At 30.1% G+C, this 27,035-nt stretch overlaps 1 protein-coding gene and 1 long non-coding RNA gene across 2 annotated transcripts; one reads left to right on the top strand and one right to left on the bottom strand.

Annotated features, from left to right (window-relative positions):
* The first annotated feature begins 14,825 nt into the window (after nucleotides 1-14,825).
* LOC127249051 (cytosolic sulfotransferase 15-like) lies at nucleotides 14,826-16,399 on the top strand. The gene is made up of 2 exons (XM_051271642.1): nucleotides 14,826-15,556; nucleotides 16,120-16,399. Exons 1-2 carry the CDS (start codon nucleotides 14,826-14,828, stop codon nucleotides 16,397-16,399), a joined length of 1,011 nt encoding a protein of 336 aa, XP_051127599.1.
* Nucleotides 16,400-23,448: 7,049 nt separating this feature from the next.
* Nucleotides 23,449-26,727, bottom strand: LOC127249302 (uncharacterized). Its single transcript, XR_007838281.1, has 4 exons — nucleotides 26,369-26,727; nucleotides 25,726-25,793; nucleotides 23,869-24,968; nucleotides 23,449-23,778 (listed from the first exon to the last, which is right to left on the bottom strand). It is a non-coding gene; the product is annotated as an uncharacterized LOC127249302 (long non-coding RNA).
* Nucleotides 26,728-27,035: the final 308 nt, after the last annotated feature.

The following is a 27,035-nucleotide window of genomic DNA, read 5'->3' as shown; positions in this document are numbered from 1 at the left end:
GATTAATTTTTAATACAATATAAAAATTAAAAAAAATTAAAAAATAATATTCCCTCCGTCCCAAAAGAAGTGTCTTATTGAGAGTTGACATGAGAATTAAGAAATAATAGTATTTAATTGAAAGTGAGTATAAAGTAAAATGTAAATAACTAAAATGTCATTACTTTTTGAAGGATTTTAAAGAGTACGTTAAGTAATAATTAGGGGTAGTATAGAAAAGTAGAAATAATTTTGTTATAAAGTAGAGACCACGGCTATTAAATAAGAAAACAAGACAATTGTTTTGGAACAGACGAAAATGAAAAAACAAGATAAATCTTTTGAGACAGAGGGAATAATTTGATATATTTTTTTTAAAAAAAAATCATAAACAATAAAAATTAATTTTTAATATATATATATGGGGTTGAATAGTATAAGGTAAGAGATATAATTAATACTTTTCACATATAACAAACAGAGTAGCTAGTAAATAATCGGACATTGATTTCTTCGAACCGTGTGGGTTTAGGTACGGCGGCCTGTCGGTGCTTCGCTTCAACAAACCAAAGAAACTTCATGTATGATCTGCTTGGCAAAGGAAGATAACAGCATATTTTTTATGGCTACTAATTAATTTATACTCTTTCTTTTTTTTTTTTGTTTTATTATGACATGGGAATTTGCAGTCGCTACCCGAAAGTGCGCACTGGTGAACCATGGCCGAAGCATCAGGCCTGATGAAAAAGTCACACTAAATACTCTATTTGTCCGACTCCAATCTATTCTTTTTAAGTTTGTGCTAAATTAATAAATAATACTACCTCCGTCCATCACTAATATTTTCATTTGCATATAGCATCATTGTTTTTAATATTAAAAATATTTTTATATTTGTACAATATTTTGGATAAATATCATTATATTAGTATAATAAAATACTAATAAAAATATTTTCATCATTTTTTTTAATTTATACTATGTTTTGATATAATAATTAATATTTAAATATTAACATGCAAAAGTAAATGTAAACATTATTGGTGGACGATGGGATGAGAGTAGTATTATATTGATTAGTAGAAGTGTCTAAAAAATTTCGACATTTCTACTCATTAATTATATATATAAAGTAATTGTATGTATAATAAAATATTTGTAATTTACATAAAAGTTAAAAATATTTTGATACTATTGTATGATTACTTTTATTAAAATAAAAAAGAAAAACTTTTGAATAGAATATACAAAAATGATAAAAATAATATCTTGAATTAAAACGGAGAGAATATTCCATTAAGCTTAAATGACATAAACATTTTAATAGGCCTGAATGATTTAGTTCGATATATAAACAGAATATATACTCTCTCTGTCCCAATTGAAAACATCATTTTTTTTTTCATTTTTGTTTGTACCATTTAAAAGTATTTCTTTCATATTATAGTTAAAATAATTAGCCATTAATACTGAAATATCTTAACTTTTACGTATCAAGGGATATATTCGTTTGAGAGTGACGGAGTATAATAGGTGTGTTTGTTTTGGGGTTTTGATTTTGAATTTTAATTTAAATAGTTGTTTGACGTAATATAAATAAAAATTGATATAGTATATTGAATATAAAATTAGTTTTTAATACTCCCTCCGTCCCAGAAAAGATGTCTTATTGGGAGTGGACATATGAATTAATGAATAATAGTATTTAAGTGAAAGTGAATATAAAATAAAAAGGTAAAAGACTAAAATACCCTTAATTTTTGAATGATTTAAAAAAATATATTAGAGTAATAATAAATGGTAGCTTGGAAAAGTAACAATAATTTTGTTATAAAGTGGGGACCGCAATTACTAAATAAGAAAACAAGACAATTATTTTGAGACGGACGAAAATGAAAAAACAAGACAACTCTGTTGGGACGGAGAGAATGATATAAAAAATAAAAACAAATATTTAATTTGATATTTAGAATAAGAAAATTATGAATAATGAAAAAAAAAAAAAAAAAGAAATCAAATAAGCCAAACACATCTATTATATTTTTTTTATAATGTTAACTGATATTATCATTATATAATTATTGTTATAGAAAAAAAAAGCCAACAACTTTTTATTGATATTTCAACTTCATTCATCAAGTCAATTGATTACGCAGCCGAATAGATTAATGTTTGTTTGATAAAATAATATTTAATATTTGTTCTATAAATATAATATAAATGTTGAATAATAACTTATGAACGAGTTTAAGTCAAATACAATTAACGTTTTGTGTATATTTCTTTCATATGACAACTATGTTGATACTGAAAATATTAACAACTCATTTTTACAGTCACAAACTGTATTAAAAAAAGAAAAAAGAAAATACTTTGAATAATATGAAAATACTTTGCAAAAAAGCTTGATTAGGTGATATTTAGAAATCGTATGCGTTTTATATTCATATCATATGCGATATTTGGGTGATTTTGATTGGATTCTACCTAATTTATATGCGAATTGTTTATTTGATGTGTGCATTGGGCAAATATCAAATTTGGCATAATTGGCAGAAAAAGGAAAGAAAAATTCAGATTTGCACAACCTAGCTACACCTTCTTGATTTGATAAATTAAATTAAAGGCCCAAAAGCCCAACTACAAAATAATTAGGGCAAACATTAAATAAAAGGAGGGATCACACATTTCAAAAAGAGAGAATGGCTAGGGCAGAAAAGCACAGGAGCATGAGACTGACAGATTCATAGATCGCGCAGGAGCAAATCGACAGAGAAGATTTCCCCCTTCCACTATGACTTTATCTTTCTTTTTTGTTCTTTGTTATTTGATTATGGAGTAGATACTTTTCTGGTTTGAGGGGTGATAATGTTTTGGTTCTTTTGTTTTGGAGATTCTTGATTTTCTTTATAAAAGTTCTTTCTGATTATGAATATTTGTCTAATTCTGATAATAGCGTTTGTGATTGTTAGATTGATTGAATATTTTGGTACCGATATTTAAATTAGTCTGATAATCTAAAGTAATTCAGGTAGGATATCCGTAATTGTATTCGCACTTGAATAGGTGACAACCGGGTTGAATAGTTCTTTCCCGGGAGTTAGACAATCAAATCTAATTGCTCCTCCTAGGTAGTAATTGTTTTGAATTGGGTTTTTCTAGATTATAATGTGGTTAGGCAATATTCTTATGGGCGCACGTAGGTTTATTTGTTTAATTAGGGGTAGTTAACAGTCGTACCTTAATTACCTACACTGTAAGGAAAAATTGGTTGTCAGAGCTTCTCGATAACTTTAACCAATTTATTGATACTTTAATAAGAATTAACTTTATTGAATTAACGATAAAACACAAGTGCTATAACTGTATCATCCCTTGATAGTCAGTTCCCCTACTTTGTTATTTTATTTTCATTAGATAATAAAAGAAAACCCCCCATTTATTTACCGCATTAGAACACGAAAGAGTGAATCACACAATCCCTGTGGAGACGATCCCTTCCTTTGTATTACATTAAATTATGATCACGGATTAGGTAAAATATTTGATTGACCGCGCGACAGCTCGTTAGGTTATCCAATTATTTAAACATTGATATAGTCAATTTTAATTTCTTGAGATATGGTCTTATAGGTGCATGGAGTTGTTTACAAATTTTCATATAAAATTTCCAAATTTCTATATAATAAGGGTATTTACATAGCATTGTCATGAAGCGTGACTATGCTAGAAGTAGATATTCATCTCCCTATTGTTTAAATTGTATAATATTTCTCATTTGTTAAATAGTTTTATTGCAATGTCAAATCTCGTCAAATGTTATTAAGTCTTCAAATCAAGCGGGATTGTGAATGAAATTTATTCATTTATCAGCTTCACCACACAGTGAAAATGGAATTAATATTACTTTTTCGGCATCCTTAGACAAACTATTGACCATAAACATAGAAAAAATCTTGCAAAACTATTTTCGATGATCATGGGGGCGTTCACACCCAAGTACCTCCTGTTTCCTCTTTGATTTGTTAAGGATATGAGATTTGCAAGACAACGTGTGAGGATTATCACAAATTATAAATCTTTTACTCTAATTCTTCAGGTTCATTTCCCTTCAAGAGTATCTTATTATCTGCAAGAGTTGAATAATTTTGAATTAGAAATATAAGGACGATTTATATTATGATTTTCATAAGTAGAAAATGTCGGCGTGTTTGCAAGCTGCTTTCTGCTACGCATTTTAATAGTCTTTATTTTCGATTTCTATCTATTATGCTGCATAGTTACCTTATGTAATTCAACTTTGGCAATGATGATCCCCATCAACCTTAGTCCCAAAAATCAGATAGAGGATTTCTTTATTTTTTGGGTCTATGATATTTTTTATTTGAGGCAAAATATAGTATTTAATCCAATACCTACACACAAATATGCCTCAACCCCTTTTTTTTTTTTTGCCCACAACTATTTTGGCCCGATCCATATCTAAGATTTAATATGAGCCATCTAGTCTAGGTCATGAATCTTCGCTGTCCATTTGAGGTTGACTAAAATATATATTGCTTACTCTCTTCAACCACTGCTCATAATATGATCTCCTAATTCTTTCTTTCATTGATATAATTTTCTTTCATTCTCTCTCTATAACACAATTTTCATTTTCATCAAGTTGTCTCATTTCTTTAACGATTCACCGACGACATTCTGGTATGGCTGAACTTTGTGCCTTTGCCGCGTTCCATGCCCTGAAATGCGTGTTGCATTTCAGGTTTGGTGTGGAGTGTTTTGTGTATTTTTGTGGTGTATGAAGGTTTTGGAGCACGAGCCTCAAAATCTTTTTGTTAACTCACTTTTAATCTGTTGAGTGAATTTTTTTTATTTGTGTTTTTATTCATGTTTTCTATGTGATTTTGTAAAGAAATTTTGTATATCAATCCCAAAAATAATTATAACAATATGATTATTCAGGTTTAAAATTTTTACTATTCAAAATTCAAATTAAATTCAAAATCTAACCCTTTGAATTGAACACACCCTCAGTAGAGCTGGTGGTGGTGATTTTCCAACTATAACCCCAGTCTTATTAATACAACAGACATAGATCACTCAATAAATGATCAATACAAATCCATTAATGGGCTAATTTGAATACAAGATATGAACTTTCATAGAAGGGTCCTAATGTAATATTATTTAATACAATATTTATATTTCCAATTAAATGAGTAGGGATTTATGAAAAGTTATATACAAATGACCTACCATGCATGCATAAGTTTAAGGTATAGACATGCACGCGCGCGCGCACACAAAAAAAAAAAAAAATAAAAAAAATAAAAAAAATAAAGTTTTATTTAATATAACAGAAAATCTTCTAAATAAAATTCTATTAAAAACTTCATATATTATATATTTATTTTATGTTACTTTCATTCTTATTAACAAAACATATTCAACATCAATCAACCAACAACCTTTAAAAATCTAAAATTGGGTTAATTTGAATATGTGAAAGGTGTTTGGATTGAATTCAAAATAAGCGAACGTTAAAAGTAATACATCAAAAGTAAAATTAATTTGATTTTATTTTGGATGAATTTTTATAAAACTATTGTTTAGAAAAATAAAGAATATTTGGATGCAATAATATTAAAAATACTTTTGAAACTATCAAAATTATCCAAATGGATACGTTATTAATATAAATATATATTTCTACTAAAATTTTATAGTTTAATTTAATTTTAAAATTATCTTGTATAATTAAAACATATATATTTTTAATTTAATTGAATAATATATTAAGAATAAAAATATAATTTAATTTCAAATTAATTATGCTCTATATTTTATTTTAAAAGATTCAAATTATGTAGTATAATTAAAAATTTTATATTATCAAATTTGGTATCTCAATCGTATTTTTAAATTTTAATTTAGGCATAAGATATAAATTAAAAAGCATAATATAATAAATGTTTTCAAATTTTAATTAATATATAATCAATTGTCTTATATGTTGTTATTATTATTATTATTATTATTATTATTATTATTTTGTTTTTGATGTTGTTGTTGTTATGGAAAAATAAGAATTTTAATTTTAAAAAGTGATTTTGTATTTTTCAAAAGCTACATCAAGATGGCTTTATAATAGTTATTTTTAAGCTTATAAAATACTTCAAATTTTGAATAATTAAAAGTCAATACAATCAGAAGTAAAATGTATATAATATGAACATTATTTTGTAAAGAATAAAATTTTATATAATACAAATAAATAAAAAAATATTTATTTGTGTATAATTAATATAAATTAATTTTATAAAAAATAATTAAATAGTTTTCAATAGATTTAAATATTTGTTTATTGAGGAGAAAAATAAAAATAAAAGGTTTCGAATGGATCGTATGTGTAAGAAATTTGAAATTTAATTAAATTTATTTATATTTTTTAAATATGTTTAAAATTATTAAATTTATCAATAATAGAAAAAACATCTTAAGTAGGACGGACTAAAAAGAACAGATGATCTACTATAACGGGACAGAAATATTGGTTATTTATTATTGAGTGTAGATAGTCTTTGATGGAACTATGTTGCTGTACTGAGTTTGTTCTTTTAACAAATTTTTATCGACACAATTTTTAATATATGTAATACATATATTATTATCTTATGCTAAATTGCACAAAATTTCTATACTTCTAAAACTGCTTTAAACACCCTCGCAATTTTATAAACTCTGTGTCTAACACCTTTTGCGGTATTTATTTAACCGTATTTGACCTAAATGAGCCCAAAATACAAATAAATTTTAGAATCTCAATCTCTAAACTTTTAAAAGTACAAATATATTTATTTATTTTTATATATATTTAGCCTAAAAAAATAGTAAAAATAAACTCCTAAAACATAAGGAAAAATAACTATTTTCTAGTATAGTTACTATTTTTTTAAGATAAATATAAGAAAAATGAATATATTTGTAATTTTTGGAATTTAGAAATTAAGGTTCTAAAATTTATTCGTAGTTTGGGCATATTTATGTCAAATATTACCGCCGAAGGCGTTAGACGCATAGTTTATGAAACCACGAGAGAGTTTGACGTATTTTTATAAGTACAAAAAATTTGATTCAATTTCGTAAAACCATGGTAAATTTTGTGCGACTTAACTTAATATCTCGTAAAAAATTAAAATTTAGTATAAAATATTATTTTTATATAATTTATATAATTTTTTATATTTCAAATCAAAACACTAAGCAAATAAATCCATTGTAGTTTATTGTTTATTTTCTTTTAATTTTAATCTTGTAATTAAACCCAACACGCGCAGTAACAGTAAGTGGGCCGTCGATCATTAAAAAGGTAAATGAAGCTTATTTGAATACAAGATAATGAACTGCTTATGCAAATGGTACCCAACATAACAATATTTAATGCAATAAGTAGGGATGTCAAATGGGGCGGGTCCGCCCTGGATTCGCTTTTAATGGGGCGGATTCGAATCTAAATAATATATTTTGGGACGGATTGTGGATTTAAAATTTTAAATTCGGCCGGGTTCGGGACGGGTTACGGGTTTTACTAAAAACCCGCCCCAACTCGGACCCGGATCCGAACCCAGATATTTTTTAAAATTATTATAACTAATATATATGTACATTTATATAATAAAAATCTATTATTTATTTACTGAAATAATTTTAAATATAAAATTCAATTAATCGTCTGCTCCAAATAATTTTTTAAAATTATTATACCTAATATATGTATATTTATATAATAAAAATATATTATTTATTTATTTATCTTATTTTTATGGATCAATATTTGATTGTTTTTAGATTTTTTTTTTGTGCTTTTAATCCTATTTGTTTTAGTATTCGATTGTTAAAAAAATATTTATTATTATATATATATTTTTTTAAAAAAAACGATTTGCCGGGTTGGCCCCGAACCCTCTGGGTTCGGGGCGGGCGAGTCCTGGGGCCGGGTGGAAGTGGGGCGGGGCGGGTCTCGGAGCCTAATATTTTCTAACGGGGCGGGTCTCGGGGCCTGCAGAACCCGTTCCGAACCCGCCCCGTTGACATCCCTAGCAATAAGCACATTTCAATTAGTTAGACATGGATTTATATATGTTTATTTAATTGTTACTTTAATGATTTTACGCCTATGTGCAGGGACGGAACTAAACTAGGTGACCACCCAAGCTAATTTTTTAATAATTTTTTTAGTATTAAAAATATTAATTTTTATGTATTTATATACAATTTGTCCATCCAAAACTATCAAAATTTATATATAATTATGTCATTATTATTTATTTAAATTTATTAGCTAAATATTAAATAAATTATAACATTTTGCCCTCATCCAGGATTTAGATGCTAGTTTCGTCACTGCCTATGTGTAATACTCACGCAATCGAGCTTATAAATTATGATCGACGGATGTGTTTACTTGTGGAATTTTATCTCAGATTTTATTATTCTAATTTTTTTTTTTCTCTCCCATTACGTTAAATCAAGCACTCATTTTTTATTTATTTTATAACACTAAAATCTAATTTTACATTCAAATTTCGCATTAATATATATTTATATCACATTAAATAATTATTTTAATTCAAAATTTTACTATTAAAAACTAAAATTAAAAACCATAATCTTACAAGTATATACATCCTATCTTTATCTACCATAGATGCATTAGTGTTAACCATAAAGGTACATTAAAATTATATTTCCCCACCTCACAAACATATATATATATATATATATATATATTGTATTAAGTTAGAAAATAGGGAAAATGTGTGTTTGGTTACCAATTGAATTGTTAGTTGAAAGTTGGGATGGAGTTGATTTATTTAATTAATATTTGATATATGATGTAATATATATATTAGATTTAAAAAAAATTACAATGTGCATTTAATTTTAATAACTATACATTAATAAAATATATATAGTATAGATCTTATTTTGTAAGCAATAAAATTTTGTTTAATACAAAAAATTAAAAAATTTAAATATATATTTATAATTAATATAAATTAATTTTACTAATAAAAAGGAGTCTGGATATATATAAATATATTTATTTATTGAAGATAAAGATAGAAATAAAAAATTTTGAATGAATATAATACTCTCTCCGTCCAGCTACAAAGTATACATATTTCTATTTTGGGACGTCCATTTATAAAGTAACTATTTCATTAAATACCTCATTTCTTTTCACAATTACCCTTACTTTACATCACATAATTACTTTTATATCAAAAAAAGGGCAAAAATATCATTACACTACTTATACCTACCCACTATAATTAAAATACAATTATTTTTTAAATTCCGCGCCAAAAGTAAATGTATACTTGATCCGTGGACGAAGGGAGTACAATATTTTTACAAAAATTGAAAGCATAGTATCAAGGGGCCGAGATGCTCCCACAGTAACAAAAAGTATTGACAGAAATAATCCTCAAACACCGGAGTAATTGCTAGCGTGACACCGGTCTTGCTCAACATCGAGACACAGAAGCTACTTACCAATGGCCACGCAAGCAACTCGCGTATGATGATTATTTGTGCATTTTTTTTTTTTAATTGTAAAATTGATCCAATACAAGATTTATTTACGGTAGTAAAATGATAAAGGACCCGTAGAGGACTAAAAAATAATTTTCCCAAGATTATATACTAATTTTTTGTCGGTTAAAATTGCTCTAATGTTTTTTTGTTCCTTAGATCTATGCATATTCTACTAATTGTAGTAAAAAAAATTATTAAGAATGCGTTTAGCAATTAGCTGATAGCTTTTAGCTGTTAGCTGATTCAATTAGCTGTTAGCTGTTTATATTAAAGTGTTTGGTAAAACAACTGTTTGACATTAGCTGTTTATACATAAAATCACTATTAAGGACATTAATATGTTATTTTTTATAATATTTAATTTTGTTTATTTTGGTTTGAAATTTATGAGACTTTTTGTTATTAATTATTGAAAATTATAAAAATATTATAAAATATTTATTTTTATTTTTATTATTTAAATCCGAGAAAATTATTTTTACTAAAAAATAATAATTTTTATTAAAATTATGTAAAATATAAAATAATAAATCTTTCGTATATATATTTTTATTATGTTAATTATTATTTTAATATATATAAATAAATTAATAATCTTTGTTTTTTCTATTTGTTTTATTTTTAAATTATATATTTTACATATAAAATAATTTATATCTAATAATTAATAATAGTAATTATTTTAAATTTACAAAAATAAAAATAAAAATATAATTTAATAAATTAAATATATTAAAAATAATTAATAAATACTACTATAAAAATATATTTATATGTAAAAAATAAATAATTAAGTTTTAAGGGTAAATAAGGAATAACCAAAATTAAAATGAAAAAACTCTTTCAAAACGCTGGGTAGATGAGTTTTTCAGAAATTAGTTTTTTGGGTCCAAAAAGCTCTTTCAAAAAGCTAATTTACCAAACACCTAAATTAACGTTTTGACTGGTCAAACAGCTAAAAACTGTTCAATTAGCTAAAAGCTCTTCAAAACGCTGTTTCCCAAATACCCCATAAATTATACTTTTATTGTTTTTAAACTAACATATATTAATAATTTTGCAACAATTTTTTTATTTGCGTCATTATTTTTTTCTTATCAATTCGTTAATAAATTTATCATAATTTCGTATTTTTTTTTTTATCTGACATTATTTCTTAATTTTAGTATCCAAATAGCTTTGCTGACTTTGAGATATCTCAGTAATCTCCTATTGCTCCACAATGCAACAATAAGAGTGCTATATGGATCTCTCTTAACGACATTTTTAATGAATGTAACAAACACATCAAAATTGATTGTCCTATCGTTCATCATCATGTTGTTCATGAAAATATCAAATTGTGTTACCACGCTCTTTGTATCAATTTGTTTTTTATTTCCTCACAATTAAATTTATCATTTTATACACACAATTATTACAAAATATTGAATTTATTTAGTTTTTATTTGAGTTCGAATTTTAGGATAATATTTTTCGAATAAAAAAAAAATATATTTTTAATAAGTATATGAATTAATAAATAGTGTTGAATTTGGTTTTAGAGCTAAACATTAAAACTTCCTCAAATCCAAATCCCAATAGTCTTTCTCTTATCTGTTTTCTCATCCATTTATATTCAAATCAATATTATTTATTCAATACGTTTTCAATGATAATATAATATTCTCTCCCACAAAATATAACATAAAAATGCTCTATCCCTCCCATAAAAAAAAAAATATATATATTTGTATTTTGAGTTGTCCAAATGATAAAAGAACATTTAAAAAATACTATTATATTTTTACAAATACTCATACTTTACCATCACACCAATACTTTTACATAAAAAACGAAAAAAAAAAATTATTTATACCCTATTTTTAATAATATACTACAATTAAAATACTACTCCCTCCGTCCCGCAATAAGGGTGGCGTTTGCTTTTTGCACGTAGATTTTTTAATATTAGTATTATATTGGATTGTAGTAAAAAAGATAAAAATACCCCTATTAGTATAGTGTAATATAAAAGTAATGTCATTTGTGTAATATATTGTAAATTAAAAGGGTATTTATTATGTGAAGTACGTAGTACTATTACTAAATTAGGAAATGGTAATCTTGTTTTGGGACGGACGAAAATAAAAAATGGTAACCTTTCAATGGAACGGAGGGAGTATTATTTTTTAAAATCAACACCTTCAAATTGACACAAGAGTGTTAGAAATTATGGGGGAAAATAATGAGATTTTCTTATTGATCATCAAAATAAGGAGCCTATATATAGGCAATACAAACATACTTGATAAACTCAAATCTAAGTAATCTAATATATGAATAAGATCAAATTTAGATATAAATCTACTAAATCTAAAACTGAATATCTAAAATATCTCAACATCCCCCTTCAAACTCAAGTGGTATAACATTAACCAACTTGAGTTTGATAAGAAATTTGAATATAGACGCAAAAAAGAAAACATAAATAAAATTAGTAGTTGACTCTCCACCCACCGGAGCAAAAAACGAGATGACTCTCCACCGGAGTCGAAAACGAGATGACTCTCCACCGGAGCAAAAAACGAGATGACTCCACCGGAGCAAAAAACGACATGACTCCACCGAAGCCGAACATGAGATGACTCTCCACCGGAGGCGAAAACAAGCCGAAAATGAGATGACTCCACCGGAGCCGAAAACGACACGACTCCACTTGAGCCGAAAAATGAGATGACTCCACCGGAGCCGAAAAACAAGATGACGTTCCACCAGAGCAAAAAATAAGATGACTCTACCGGAGCCGAAAAACGAGATGACGCTTCACCGGAGTCGAAAACGAGATGACTCTCCATCGGAGTCGAAAACCATATGACCACTGAAGCCATGGAAAACGAGATGACTCAACCAATAGGTATAACATTAACCAACTTAAGTTTATTAAGAAATTTGAATATAAACGCAAAAAAGAAAACATAAATAAAATTAGTAGTTGAATCTGCACCCACCGGAGCAAAAAATGAGATGACTCTCCACCGGAGCAAAAAACGAGATGACTCCACCGGAGCCGAAAACAATATGACTCAAGCGGTGCTGAAAACGACATGACTCCACCGAAGCCGAACACGAGATGACTCTCCACCGGAGGCGAAAATAAGTCGAAAATGAGATGACTCCACCGGAGCCGAAAACGACACAAGTCCATTTGAGCCAAAAAACGAGATGACTCGACCGGAGCCGAAAAACAAGATGACGCTCCACCGGAGCAAAAAAGGAGATGACTCTACCGGAGCCGAAAAACGAGATGACGCTCCACCGGAGTCGAAAACGAGATGACTCTCCACCGGAGTCGAAAACCATATGACCACTGGAGCCGTGGAAAACGAGATGACTCAACCAAGTGGTATAACATTAACCAACTTGAGTTTGATAAGAAATTTGAATATAAACGCAAAAAAAAAAAACATAAATAAAATTAGTAGTTGACTCTCCACCCACCGGAGCAAAAAATGAAATGACTCTCCACCGGAGTCGAAAACGAGATGACTCTCCACCGGAGCAAAAAACGAGATGACTCCATCGGAGCCGAAAACAATATGACTCCACCGGAGCCGAAAACGACATGACTCCACCGAAGCCGAACACGAGATGACTCTCCACCGGAGCCGAAAACAAGCCGAAAATGAGATGACTCCACCGGAGCCGAAAACGACAGGACTTCACCGGAGCCGAAAACGAGATGACTCAACCGGAGCAAAAAACGACATGATTTCACCGGAGCCGTTGAAAACGAGATGACTCAACCAGAGCCGAAAACAAGATGACTCTACTTGAGTCGAAAATCACGTGACTCCACCGGAACCGAAAACCACATAACTCCACCGGAGGCGAAAACGAGATGACTCCACCGGAGCCGAAAAACGAGATGACTCCACCGAAGCCTAAAACGACATGACTCCACTGAGGCCGAAAACGACATGACTCCACCGGAACCGAAAACAGACAAATCGCAAACATCGGACAAATCAGATCGCACGCAGGCAACAGACAAACAACGGACAAATGGCAAATAATAGACAGATTTTCGGCAACAAATAAGGAATGAAAGATGGCAGATCGCACGCAAGCAACAGACAGATAACGATAGATGGCAGATCGCACGTAGCAACAGACAGACAACGACAGATGGCAGATCGCACGCAGCAACAGACAGGCAACGACAGATGGCAGATCGCATGCAGCAACAGACAGACAATGGACGTATGACAGATCGTTTCAGATCGCTCGCAGGCAACAGACAAGCAGCGAAGATTTCAGATTGCACACAGGCAACAGACAAGCAACGTACAAATGACAGATCGGAGACGAGACGTGACAGATTTGCAAAAAGACAACTTGCAAAGGCATGATCTCGAAATCACAAGACCTCCGGGTACAATCCAGGTTGAATGTACCTGGAGAAACACGGGTTGGTAGGCTATATCTAAGGCATAAAAAAAGTAGGCTCTGATACCATGTTAGAAATTATGGGAGAAAATAATGAGATTTTCTTATTGATCATCAAAATAAGGAGCGTATATATATAGGTAATACAAAACATACTCGATAGACTCAAATCTAAGTAATCTAATCTATGGATAAGATCAAATCTAGATATAAATTTATTAAATCTAAAACTGAATATCTAAAATATCTCAACAAACAGTATCATTTAAATAAAAATTTGAATTAACTTTAAACCACAAACAAATAATTATGGATCGGATTTCTTTTGAAATAATTATTGTTGGGTCTCTATACTTCCCGATAATTAAAAAACCAAAAAAGAAGCATACCTCAGGTGTGTCTGTTTGTAAGTTTTAGTTTTTGGGTTTGGATTTTTGAATAGTAAAAAATTGAATTTGAATAATTGTTTGATGTGATATATATAAACGTTGATGTGTGATGTTTTGAATGTAAAATAAATTTATAGTAGTATAATATAGAAGAAAAAATAATTATTTAATTTAATATCTTAGAAAGAAAAAGAAAATATGAAGAATAAAAACCTTCTAGAAAAAACCCCCAAAAAAAACACAACCGGAGAGATTCTCTACTTCCTTTTAAATAAGCCCTAAATACATCGCTAAGCCATACTCCATATCCCTCAAAACTCAACTCCAAAACTCTCAATCTTCCTAACTGGAATTCTTACAATTCTGTCTCCATAAACCCTAAAAATCCATTTCTAAGGCAGCCATTAATGGTCTTAGTTCCCTGAAATGGAGAAATCAGGAAACCCTAAAAGCCTTTGCTCAAGAGCCACCGCCGACAACTTCGTCGACCAACAGACCAACTGGTACGACCAGATCCTCGGCAAATACGGCGGCACTTGGTATTCCGACCAACTACTCCGATCCATACTGTCAGCCCGCAGCAACTTCAAAGCCAAAGAAGGCGACGTAATGGTGACGTCACTTCCCAAATCAGGGACAACATGGCTGCTTGCCTTAACATTTTCCATAGCCAAACGCAGCCTTATCCCGCCGGGGCAGAGCCCGCTCCTAACTGCCAACCCACACGACCTCGCCTGCAATCTCGAGTTCAAACTCTACTGGGAAGAGGACAACCCTAACCTCGACGGAATCCCGTGCCCTAGAATCTTCTCCACGCACGTGCCTCACGTGATGCTTCCGGATTCTGTCCGAGAATCAGATAACTGCAGAATCATTTATATTTGCAGGAACCCTCTGGACCGGTTCATTTCGCTTCGCCATTTCTTGCTTGCGAACCGGGTGGTGAAGGAGGCGGCGGCGCCGCCGCCGCCGCTCGCCATGGACGAGGCTTTCAACGAGTTCTGCCAGGGGATTGAAATGTACGGACCGTTTTGGGAGCATGTTCTCGGATATTGGAAGGAGCATTTGGAGAATCCGAGGAAGTTGCTGTTCTTACACTACGAGGAGATGAAGGAAGACCCAGTGGGGCATGTCAGGAAGATTGCTGAATTTCTGGGGTATGCAATAATTAGGGGGATTTATTTAGAGGATAATTTGATTTAAAATTCCTACACATTTTCTATTGATAATATGCAATCCCTTAAACCATTTTTAACATTACTTAATTGCCGCAGTAGATATAAATATACACTACATATACAAAATAAACCTCACAGAACATACTGTATTTTATACGATATATATATTTATATATATAACAATATTTTCGTATATTATTTTATGGTGCTCATAAGTCCCCAGTCAGCACCCTTTAATCGAAGCGCTATGTACCTACTTTTATTGTTTATTATACTCCATTTTCTAATGACAATTTATGCTTTTTTTTTTTAAATATTTTGGTTTGTTAATTATATTGAATTTACTGCTTATTTAACACTACTACACATTGATATGATATTTGGAGAAACAATAGTTTGACCTCTTCTATAGAGTTTAAGATTTATTATTATTATTATAATTATTATAGATTGAATAATATATGTTTCATCAAATTTATAACTAAGTTCAGCTTGATTTTGATTTTGAGCTTGTGATAAACATAATCAATGTTCAACCGCAGATGTCCCTTTACGGCTGAGGAAGAAAAACAAGGCATGGTTGACGAAATCTCAAGGCTATGTAGTTTTGAGAGTATGAAAAATATGGAGGCCAACAAAGAAGGATATGTTTACAAGCAATTTAAAAAAACTTCCTTCTTTAGAGAGGGTAAAGTTCACAATTGGAGCAATTATCTTTCACCCACAATAGCCAAAGGTATGGAAAAGGTCATAGAAGCCAAGTTTAAAGGGTCAGGCTTGAATATGAAAACCAGATTCCAAATTGACAAAGAAATGAACTAAATCTATTTCCGATGTATAAAAAAAAAAAAAAAAACGCGATACACGAATATATATTCACGTTGAATTGATCGAATTTTATTGTACTCAAAATAAGAAAATTATGCACTTCTCATAATAATTTTATTGTTTCGATGTATTTACTGATAAAATTATGCACTTAAAAAAGTGTGTTTGTTTGAAGGTTTTTGAATTTTAGATTGTGATTTGAATAGTAAAAATTCTGAATTTGAATAGTTATACGATGTGATATAAATAAGTATTGATGTGATGTTTTGAATGTAAAATTGATTTTTAGTATAATATATAAAATGAAGAATTGACATTCGATTTGATATTTTTTTAGGACAAAAATTTGTGTAAACAGTGGAAGTCTTCCAAAATCCTTCAAACAAACACATCCTAAATTGTTGAAACTCTCAATACAATAAATATATATAAAGACCATTGTAGATAATATAATAGGTGGAGCTTACAAATTTAATGTAATAGCATGCTTATAGGAGAGAACAAAATTAATGAAGAAGAGCTCAAAAAACCAAATAAACAGTGGGTGTGTTTGTCTTTTATTTTCAAATCATAAAACTCCATTATTTACTGTGCATATTTTTAATAAAAATATACTATTATTTTTATGAAGTCTTATATAAAAATATTGTTTAAATAAAAAAAAAATCAATTAAAATTTTAAATCAAAACCTAAAAAACACACATACTCCTTTCCTTTGTTAACACAAAAGACACATATTGGAGGACAATATTATAAATTTCATAGTATGTATTTAAATGCAATACAAGCTCACCCACATTATTGGCCTTAAGTTTAGAAAGTTATGCATGTTAATTAGTATAGGGATAATCAATACAAATATTAAATATATCTACCGCTAATCACTATTTTATACTCCATCCGCCTGCCTCTAAGGTTACATTTATCTTTTGCGTCATTGTATTTAACATTAAAAATATCTTTATATTTGTATAATTTTTTTTTACAAATGTCTTTATATTAGTACTATAAGACACTAATTGAAGTATTTTTGCAATTTTTTCTTAATTTGTACTATATTTTGATACAATTAAAAAGTAAATGAGACCTTTAAAGCTGGAAGGAAGTAGTACACTGTATATACAGATTTATATTGTATTAATGTATGTGTAGTATGTGTGTTAATTTACATATATGTATGGATGTAAGTGTATGGCGGTTTGTATAAATAGTATTATATATATGTATGTTATGATGAGTTTTTTTTTTAATGTCGTGGTAACCCGCAGTCGCTATCAGAAAGTGCGCACTAGGTAAACCTACGGCCGAACCTAATACCCTGCAAACTAGGCCCGACGGGAAAGTCACATATGATGAGTTTTGTATCTATAGCAGTGGCGGACCTCACTACCAAAAAAATAGCTATTTGTAGCGGCTTTAAAACTGCTACAAATGGCCATTTTTCGTTATAAAAAGCTATTTGTAACGATTTTGTACCGAAATTTGGCCGGTGCATATACTCGAGTTACAAAAAGTCTATGTACCGACATTTTCCATAACAAAAAGTGGACAGTCAACGCGCATAAGAAATCTTTTTGTAACGGTTTTTGTAACGCTAACAATGTTTTTTGATTTATTTGTAGCGGATGTTTCTCGTAATAAAAGAGTCGTTACAATAAATGTTTATGCATTTGTAATGGCTTTTGTTACGGTATAATTTTTGTTACAACAAACTGATTTTCAGAAAAATATTATAAACGACATTCATAATTTTTTGTACTGGTATTTGTAACGAACACAATTTCGCAACAAAAAGAGTATCCTTATTTTTTTAGTAATAACAAAAAAAATAGTATCGGAACCGAAAAAATAACTAGTTCGCAATACAACCATTAGTAGCACCAAGTACGCATTGTCTAGGAATATAACTAGTTTGCAATACAACCAACATATACAATCCAAAGACAAAGCATAGCAACAAACACACAAAAGGAAGCAACATATGCAAATTCAACCTACGTAAAGGACTTAGTCAGTATCAATCCACAAACAAAAGTTATCATCATAGAATTACATGCAACGCTGCATCGCCCCATGCAGCGTCAAAGTGAATATACACGGAAGTGACGCGTGACGAACGAGCTGCCAACATAGTGAAAAATTATATAAGAATTTACTTGGGAGTTGGTTAAGTTATAATCTAATGGAAAGTTATAAAAATGATTACGTACATCCTTGAATGTCCAGTTGATTGGCTCGACGTGGAGAAACTCACAGAGTGTTTGCACTTCAGATATCGTTCGTGAATTAGCGCAGCCTCCGGAACGGTAGCAGCCGTGTAAAAGGGCTTTACTATATTAATGGTATAACCTACGTACATATAAAGAAAACATGTGCATATCATCGAAAATAAAACGCAACTCACAAAATTTCATTATTTTAAAGCGGATGATCGATACTGCAACAGTAATAAATATACAAAACAATCATGACCTAAGAGATAGTAACATGTGGCTTCAAATGCATACCGAGAAAGTATATAAAACTATATATTATCCAGAAGAAATGTTTGCAAGTTTCTAGATTTCCTGCATGAATCGAAAACATAACCTATAATTATTTTTTACAAAATTGATGGAATGAATAAGAGAAGAGGCAAGGACAATAGGAAAAAATGTAGCAAAATTATTCTCATTTAGAAGTTATGACCTATCTTTATTACCAAACTCAAAAGTGTTGGCATAAAACAGTTAACCAACGGTAGCATCCTTCCGAACTGGAGCCCTTGACTATAATGCATATAGGAGAAACCACTCAGACACATTCATTAGCTGAATAATCCAACTATAAAACAAAATCGCAATACTGAATAATAGACAAGGATATTATAATTCTACCTTCTTTCAGGATATTATAGATGGACACAATATCGCCGCTAGCTGCAAATGCCTTGTCTCTCTACCTTTCAAAATTTTCCAACCATATGTTAGGCGAAAACAAGAAAATAAAATACAAGTAACTTGGGAGGTAAAAAGATAATATTCAAAACTACAAACCCAACATCCGGGTCATCTTCCCAACTTCTGTACAACGTCTGAAGCCTGTCTACCTGTGATGCACATAGATTTAAATATCATGTACTAATGAGAGCAAAATATTGAATTGATTATTAAGTAGCATTTCAGTATTCAAGATATTTCAAACTTTACCGTAAGCAAATAGATTATATTTTATGATAATTAAAAGAAAGTAATTTATAGATATAGTCAAGCCAAGGTCTTAGCTTAAAAAATACGGAACCATTTCTCTAACTATTGATGTAGTTAATCAGCTTGATTCTTAAGCATATACATGATGTTATTCTCCAATGCATTCAACTTAATTCTGAGCAATATAAATTGATTATGCTCAAGTGTAAGACAAACATGTTCAAACAATACAGGTAAATACCAAGCCCCATAAATTTTGGGCAAACAAATTCCCACAAACAAAATAGTGCAAAAGCAAACAATTCATTTTCAAGAATCACAAATAAATCCATGCAGTAGATTGAATTTTCATAAATCAACCAACAAACTTAAAGACGCACAAATTAGAAATAGATGCATGTAGCTCCTTTCACTTGGCCTAGCTCATGATATAAAAACAGGTCATTATAATGATTACCCATTACACTCAATGTGAATAAACTTATGAAATCACCAACACAAACAATCCATAAAGTTAGTGAACAATTTCTATTGTACAAACCAATTGACAAATAATAAGTTGGACTTCAGCTAGCGATAAGTTCAAACATGGCTACTGCAACAAATGAAGAAAAGTCAATCTCCACAACTGAATTGTCAGAACACAAGCTTGATTACACTTTTTCTTTACTACCTATATGAAAGTAATATTTCCTAGTGATTTTGATAATTTTCATACCTGAAATAATGTCAATTATAGCCATACTGCCGTGACTAATCAAATCTGTAAGATAAATTCTGCTAGGATTAATCCAGTATTGATGTCTGCATCCTTGTGGAAATCCAGTAATGATTATAGAATAAATCTATTGGTAGATAACAATGCATAATTGACAGGAATAAAAGATAACTTTTTAATTGTTGATACATCATAAGAAAACAGTCGAGGCAGTGCTTGCTTGCTTAGCAGAAACGTCTCCCTATATACCAGACGAACAGAGGCATAGCATCATGCATTACAAGACATAGAGAGAGTTTAGAGAAAATAACAAAGAAATAATGTTTAAAAAGTGAAATTTTAGTTAATAATAGCTAATTCATACACGATAACATTCTACACCACAAATCAACACTTCCAAAGAGCTAAACAACGGAAGCAAATTAAATCTGGAATAAAGTAAAATAAATTCCTAGGCGGCACTTCAATCAAAATTGTTCAAATTCAGCCCAAATTCCTGTTCCAAATTAGATACAAACCTCATATACATAACCCATATCATATGCAAGGATAAACAAATAAAATGAAGAACATGAGTCATGAAATCCATAATTCATTACAAAACCTAACTATATATTAAGAATAAGTTCTTTATTTTTTGCAGTAACAACACAACTCACAATTATAACCATAGAAACATCCACAATGCAAATCCAAAAGTAAATCAATGACAATAGCTATTCTATAATTAATATCCACTAACCTATTATATAATTAATAACTAACAAAATGCATCAAACTAAGATCTACAAATCAAACAAATACGAAAGTTGGAAAACCATCACAAGTAACCAATAAACTCGTGAACATATACTATTAATTAAAATTCAACAAAAAAAAAACAATACAGGAATACCAACCAAACTAAAAAATAATAATAATCATACTTTAATCTATATCAACACCAAAATACACGTACAAACCAACAAGTTATTCAAGACATATATTCATATAACCTAAATATTAAAATTATTTATCAATACTTTTGGACCAAATTAACTTAACAATTTTAACATCAACCATAACAAGAAGAAAAATAAAACAACAAAATTCAAAAAAAATGTCTCGTTTTCAGAACTTTTCACTTTTTGGGACGAAGACTAGAAACTGTAACTGATTTTTTCTCATTATACCTCACATGATATTTTCAATATTAATAAGGTTGATAACAAAACAAGCAATGGTGTGCAATAAATGACAACACCACATATCATATGCAAACTTGAAACTAGAACCTTTTGTTTGGAATTGTGAAGCCTTGTCAGTTTTGTCTGTTACTGTAACAGCCTTTTTATTCTCGGGTTTAACAATATATCCAGATTGAACCGAAGAAAATCAAGAATCCAAACCATAATCATAAAACAAGCAATGGTATTCTATTCTAGAGTACCACATAACAGATGCAGACTTAAAATAGAACCTTTTGCTTGGAATTACAAAGTCTTATTATTGTTACTCTCTAGTTTGATAGCATCTCCATATTGAATGGAAGAAAATTAAGAATCCCAAACATATCGACAAAAATTCAAAATGATCATAAACTTGTAAAAGTTAAATTTGAAACAAGAAAAGAACACAATATTCATCTATCAACCAATGTGTAATATAGTGAGGCAAGAAAGACACATAAAAGATGCAACAATTTAAAAATAACACACCTTCATTGTCTTTTGTTCGAAGCTGCTCAAGATGACCACCATACATGGCATTTTTAACTAGAATCTTTCTACCTCCAACAGCTGAACAATTCTTAAATTCAATAGAACGATTAGTATCTTCAATAGCAACACTTACAATTGAGAATCAGTATAAAAACTAGTACCACTTACAAAATCCAAAAAAAAATTATTAAAAAAGCAAATTTTACTTACAATTGAACATAGCCAAACCTTCGATGCTCACTTGATCCTAATATAAAAACAAGCAAAGACCGACCAAAAATAAAAGCTTAGTCTAGACAAAATATTTTTGCTACAAGAAATAAAACAACCATGATTTTTTTACTTCAAAATAAGCAATTTTAAAATCAATCCCATCCCATCTAAGTATTATTCTTTTGGTTGTCCACAATATTTAAAATCATAAACTTGTTTCAGGTGATCCTCAAATTCAACGTGGGCACTAGATTAGCCTACCTTTTTTGGTAACCATAAAGCATCTTCTTATTGGTCCAATCTTACTGAAAGTTTCTTCCATCAAATAAACATCGACAACAAATAATAAGACAAAACAATAAATAAATCCAAACTCACGGAAATATCTAGGGTTGGAATTTCATGACATTGGTAGCAGCGGCGACTCGCTATCGACAGGTCGAGGAAGACGGAGGCGGAGCGCGATTAACGGCCGACGAAGGTGAAGATGACGCGTCGTTCAAGGGTGCAGGGCGGAGAAATTAAAGTACGGTGGAGGATGTATGGGAAAGAGAAGAAGAAAAGGAAAGAAAAAGAAGAAGAAGAAGAAGAACGAAGGACGAAGAAGAACAAAGAGGACGAAGAAGAATAGAGAAAACGAAAAAAAAGATATGAATTGGGCGGCGCATTAGGGTTTATTTAAAAATGTTTTAATTTTAATTTTAATTTTAATTTTTATTGTATATACACTACCAAAAAAGGGGTCACTTGTAGCGGTTTTAAAGCCGCTACAAATGGCCGTTTTTTGTTATAAAAAGCTATTTGTAACGATTTTGTACCAGATTTTAACCGGTGCATATACTCGAGCTACAAAAAGTCTCTGTACCGATTTTTTCCGTAGTAAAAAGTGAGCGGTCAACGCACTTATAAAGCGCGTGGGAAATGTTGTTGTAACGGTTTTGGTAACGTCAACGTTGTATTTTTCATTTATTTGTAGCAGATATTTCTCGTAATAAAAGAATCGTTACAATATATGTTCATCCATTTGTAACGGCTTTTGTTACAGTATAAATTTCGTTACAACAGTTGGTTGTCATAAAACTATTTTAAACGAAATTCATATTTTTTGTAGTATTTGTAACGGCCATAATTTCATAACAAAAAGAATATCCTTATTTTTTCAATAATACCAAAAAATTATTATCGGAATCGTAAAACCTGTACGATGTGAAAAAATACTGCAAAATGACATTAAAAAATATAAAAATATTTCAGCAAATTTGTATCACCATCAGTTGCACCAACTACGCACTATCTAGAAACATAGCTATTACGCAATACGGCCTAACATATACAGCCAAACATAGCAACAAATATACAAATGAAGCAGAAAATGCAAGTTCAACCAACGGAAAAGATTCAGTCAGCATCAATCCACAGACAAAAGTTAATCATCATAGAATCACGTGCTACGCTGCAACGCCAAGTGGCAGACGAAGGCTTTTGTGTTTGTGTCGGCCCAGTTTCCGCTTTGAGCAATAAGATTCAATGAGTCATTTTTATGCAGAGACCAACTGAAAGATATGAAATTAATTAACATTTAAACTAAGATAAAAAAAAAAAAAAAACATAATAATAATAAGAGAGTTCTCTTTCTAATTTACCATCATTGCTAAGTTAATGTTTGAATCTGAATGTTGCCATGAGAGCTCTTCATAGACAGATTCAAGTCCTTTAATGTTGTTATAGAAGCTGAAAAAATGGTCTTTTCTAGCCAACCTAAAACAAGTAAAATACTCAATAATTTGGTGTAAGTTTTAAATTATATCTATACGCATAGTATTATTAGTGATGCTTCTTAACATAGGCCAATAGACAGTGTCTGTAATAGTATTATAAGTAATACATCATAATTTGGTGTATTTAGAATAGTAATGCTCACTATCCAGAACTGATGTCTGAATTGTGAGAGAAGCCCTGGCCTATCATAATTAGTTCACTTTAATCCCTAAATGGTGTGCTGCTTTTTGTTGAGGTTAAGTTGAAGTGTACATATTTATTGGCATCATTATTCTTACTAAACAGAGAACTTTGCAAGATCGTGTATAATCTTGTTAAAAGTAGAACCAAACTCAAATAAAGATATATAATTAGCCTGCCATAATCGAATTTAGCAACCACCTGAGAAGATCCAACAAAAACAACTAGGATTAATAATTTCTTTTGCTGCAAACCGTGATTTCAAACGAAGCACTAATCAAATCCATATTTCTTTTGATTGTTCCTACTTAATTAGAGTCCGCAATCCCCGATGATTAATCGGGTTGAATCATTTAATCACCAAAATATTGAATAGGGCATACAATGGACATCTAAAATAGCATTTAGCTCGTTCTCCTATAATAGTTTGGACACATCAGGAGTACCATTATATGTTTCTCCAAGTGCTAAGAAAATATTTTTGTAATTAGTATATTTCAAGTTATAGCAACTGATTTTTTATTTTTTTTTCATGCACCAAATTGAATCGAATTGTATAGGACCAAAAATAAATATATAATATAACAAGTTTCAATCGAAATGAATAAATTAATTAATGGCAATGCATGCATGTGACTTGAGTAATTTAAAAAAAAAAAAAAACTAGAATTAAGGAGAAAATCGTAAAGAAAAAATAGCAGTCTCAAGCTTGCCAAAGTTCACAGCGTGAACACATCCCTAGCCCTCCCCCAAATGGTCTCACATTCTTTACATTTGATGTATCCTGCAAATCAATTAATTAAAGTTTTAAATGATCACAATTAATATCACAATAATGATATATATATATATATATAAAAAGTACAAGTTTGAAAGCACACTGAACTAGACTGCAACATTATATGAATATGGTACCCCCCATTTTCAAAGATTAATTTGAAAGACTTTTTAAATGAAGGCAAGGGTCCAGATGAGTTGCAATATTATGGGGAGCATTTACCATCCTTTAGGAATCACATATTCTACATAGATATATATATATAGAATTACAATATATATATATATTAAGAAAATAGGTAAAAATAATGAAGATTAATAGTAAAGGAAATAAGTAATTATTTATTTAACTTTGAATTTGGCATCTTTGATAGCGTTGCGGTACACTGCAAAGTCTCGATTATTCTCTCTATGCCAATTAAGTTACAATTTTATAATGCGGAAAGAGAATAGTTGAGAAGAAATGAAAAGTTTATATAATTGTTCCAAAAAATGAAGTTTCAAAATCCAATCAAAACTAAACTGAAGCCACAAAAATAAATTCCAGATGAAGCGCAACAAAAAATTGAATGATTTAGAATGCAATGACAGAAATATGAATAGTTTGTGTGTGCGTGTGCAAGATTCATCACCAAACAACTCTGAAAGTAAAGCTTAAGCATCGTAAGTTAATACAAGTGCAAAATTTCATCCATTCATAGTTTGACACATAATAATCATAGAAAATCGTCAGTTTCGAATAATAAGAGATCATCGAGACATACTTGAAGCTTTCCATTGCTAGTTTCAACTACAAGATTCGTGTCACGTCCAACCAAGCAAAAACTGCTATCTGTTTCCAAATAGCACATCTTAACCACTTGCTTAAATATTAAAAAAAATACAATAAACCAACAAAGTAGTATCTTGCTGCTAGATGTGTGTCATAAATAAACACGATTTCCCAACTTGACACCCAACACATTATGTGAAGATCAATCTACAAGATTAAGGTCAAAATCATCTTGCAACACAAGAGCATCCAAAATCTATGCAAAGTGGCCATTACAAAATAATACATCACATCAACAAGTAATTGACACATAATTCAACATTAGAAGCATTATTGAAATACTATTTCCAGCAAAACCCTCCAATTAGTATATGTAAACAAAAATTATCAATCTTAAAATAAGAAACTAACTTCAAATCCTCAAAACCATGGCAAAAATTTCAAAGCAAGAAAACCCAAAAGGTAAATCGTATTTTAATAGAACAGCCAAAATGTAAATTATTGCAAAAAGAATAAAATAAAATAAAAATCATGAGACACTATAGACAAGGGAAGAAAAAATTTTGGTACACACTTTAAATCTATTTTAACAAAAATCTGAAATATGAAATATTGCAGCAAAAAAGATAAACTACCTTCAAAGCCGCACGGAGAAGGAAAGGAAGAACTTCGATGTTGATCCGAAGCGATGACGCACCATTAGCACCTGCAGTCGAAGTCCAAGAATGAGTAGGCAAGTGGATCGATTGAAAGGAAGAACTACGGTTGGCGTTTGAGGATGTGGGCAGCGAGGCTCGCTGTCAACAAGTCACGAAGGGACTGCGGAGTACGGTTGATGGCCGAGGCAAGTGGAGGCGGCACGCGGTTCAAGGGTGTAGAGCAGATTACAGCGCCGAAGGTGAAGGAAGACGTATGGAAAGAAGAAGAAGGAAACGAAAAAGGAAAGAGAAGAAGGAGATCGAAGAAGAGAATCAAAGAATAAAGAATAAGCATAGAAGGGGGATGGGCGGCGCATTAAGGAAAATGTTGAAGTTTTTATTTTTATTTTTAATTGTATATAATAATTTAAATTTTAAATAAATAATTATTTTAATTTTAATCTGCGTATATTAATATATAAGTATTATATATGTATATATGATATATTATTTAAGATTACTTTAGATTAGTTTAAAATTAATTAAAATTAAAATTATTGTAGTTGTAACGAAAAAAATACTGCAATAAAAGAAAAAAAAATTGACCATACCGAAAATATTATTTGTTACGAAAATATTCGAAACAAAAAATTGTTTTTGTAAC

The sequence above is a fragment of the Andrographis paniculata genome, unplaced genomic scaffold (assembly GCF_009805555.1).
Source record: "Andrographis paniculata isolate CXL003 unplaced genomic scaffold, ASM980555v1 Contig35END, whole genome shotgun sequence".
NCBI classification, from domain to species: Eukaryota; Viridiplantae; Streptophyta; class Magnoliopsida; order Lamiales; family Acanthaceae; genus Andrographis; species Andrographis paniculata.
Note: the sequence above shows the minus strand (reverse complement) of the source record. Positions and strands in the feature narration are given on the sequence as shown.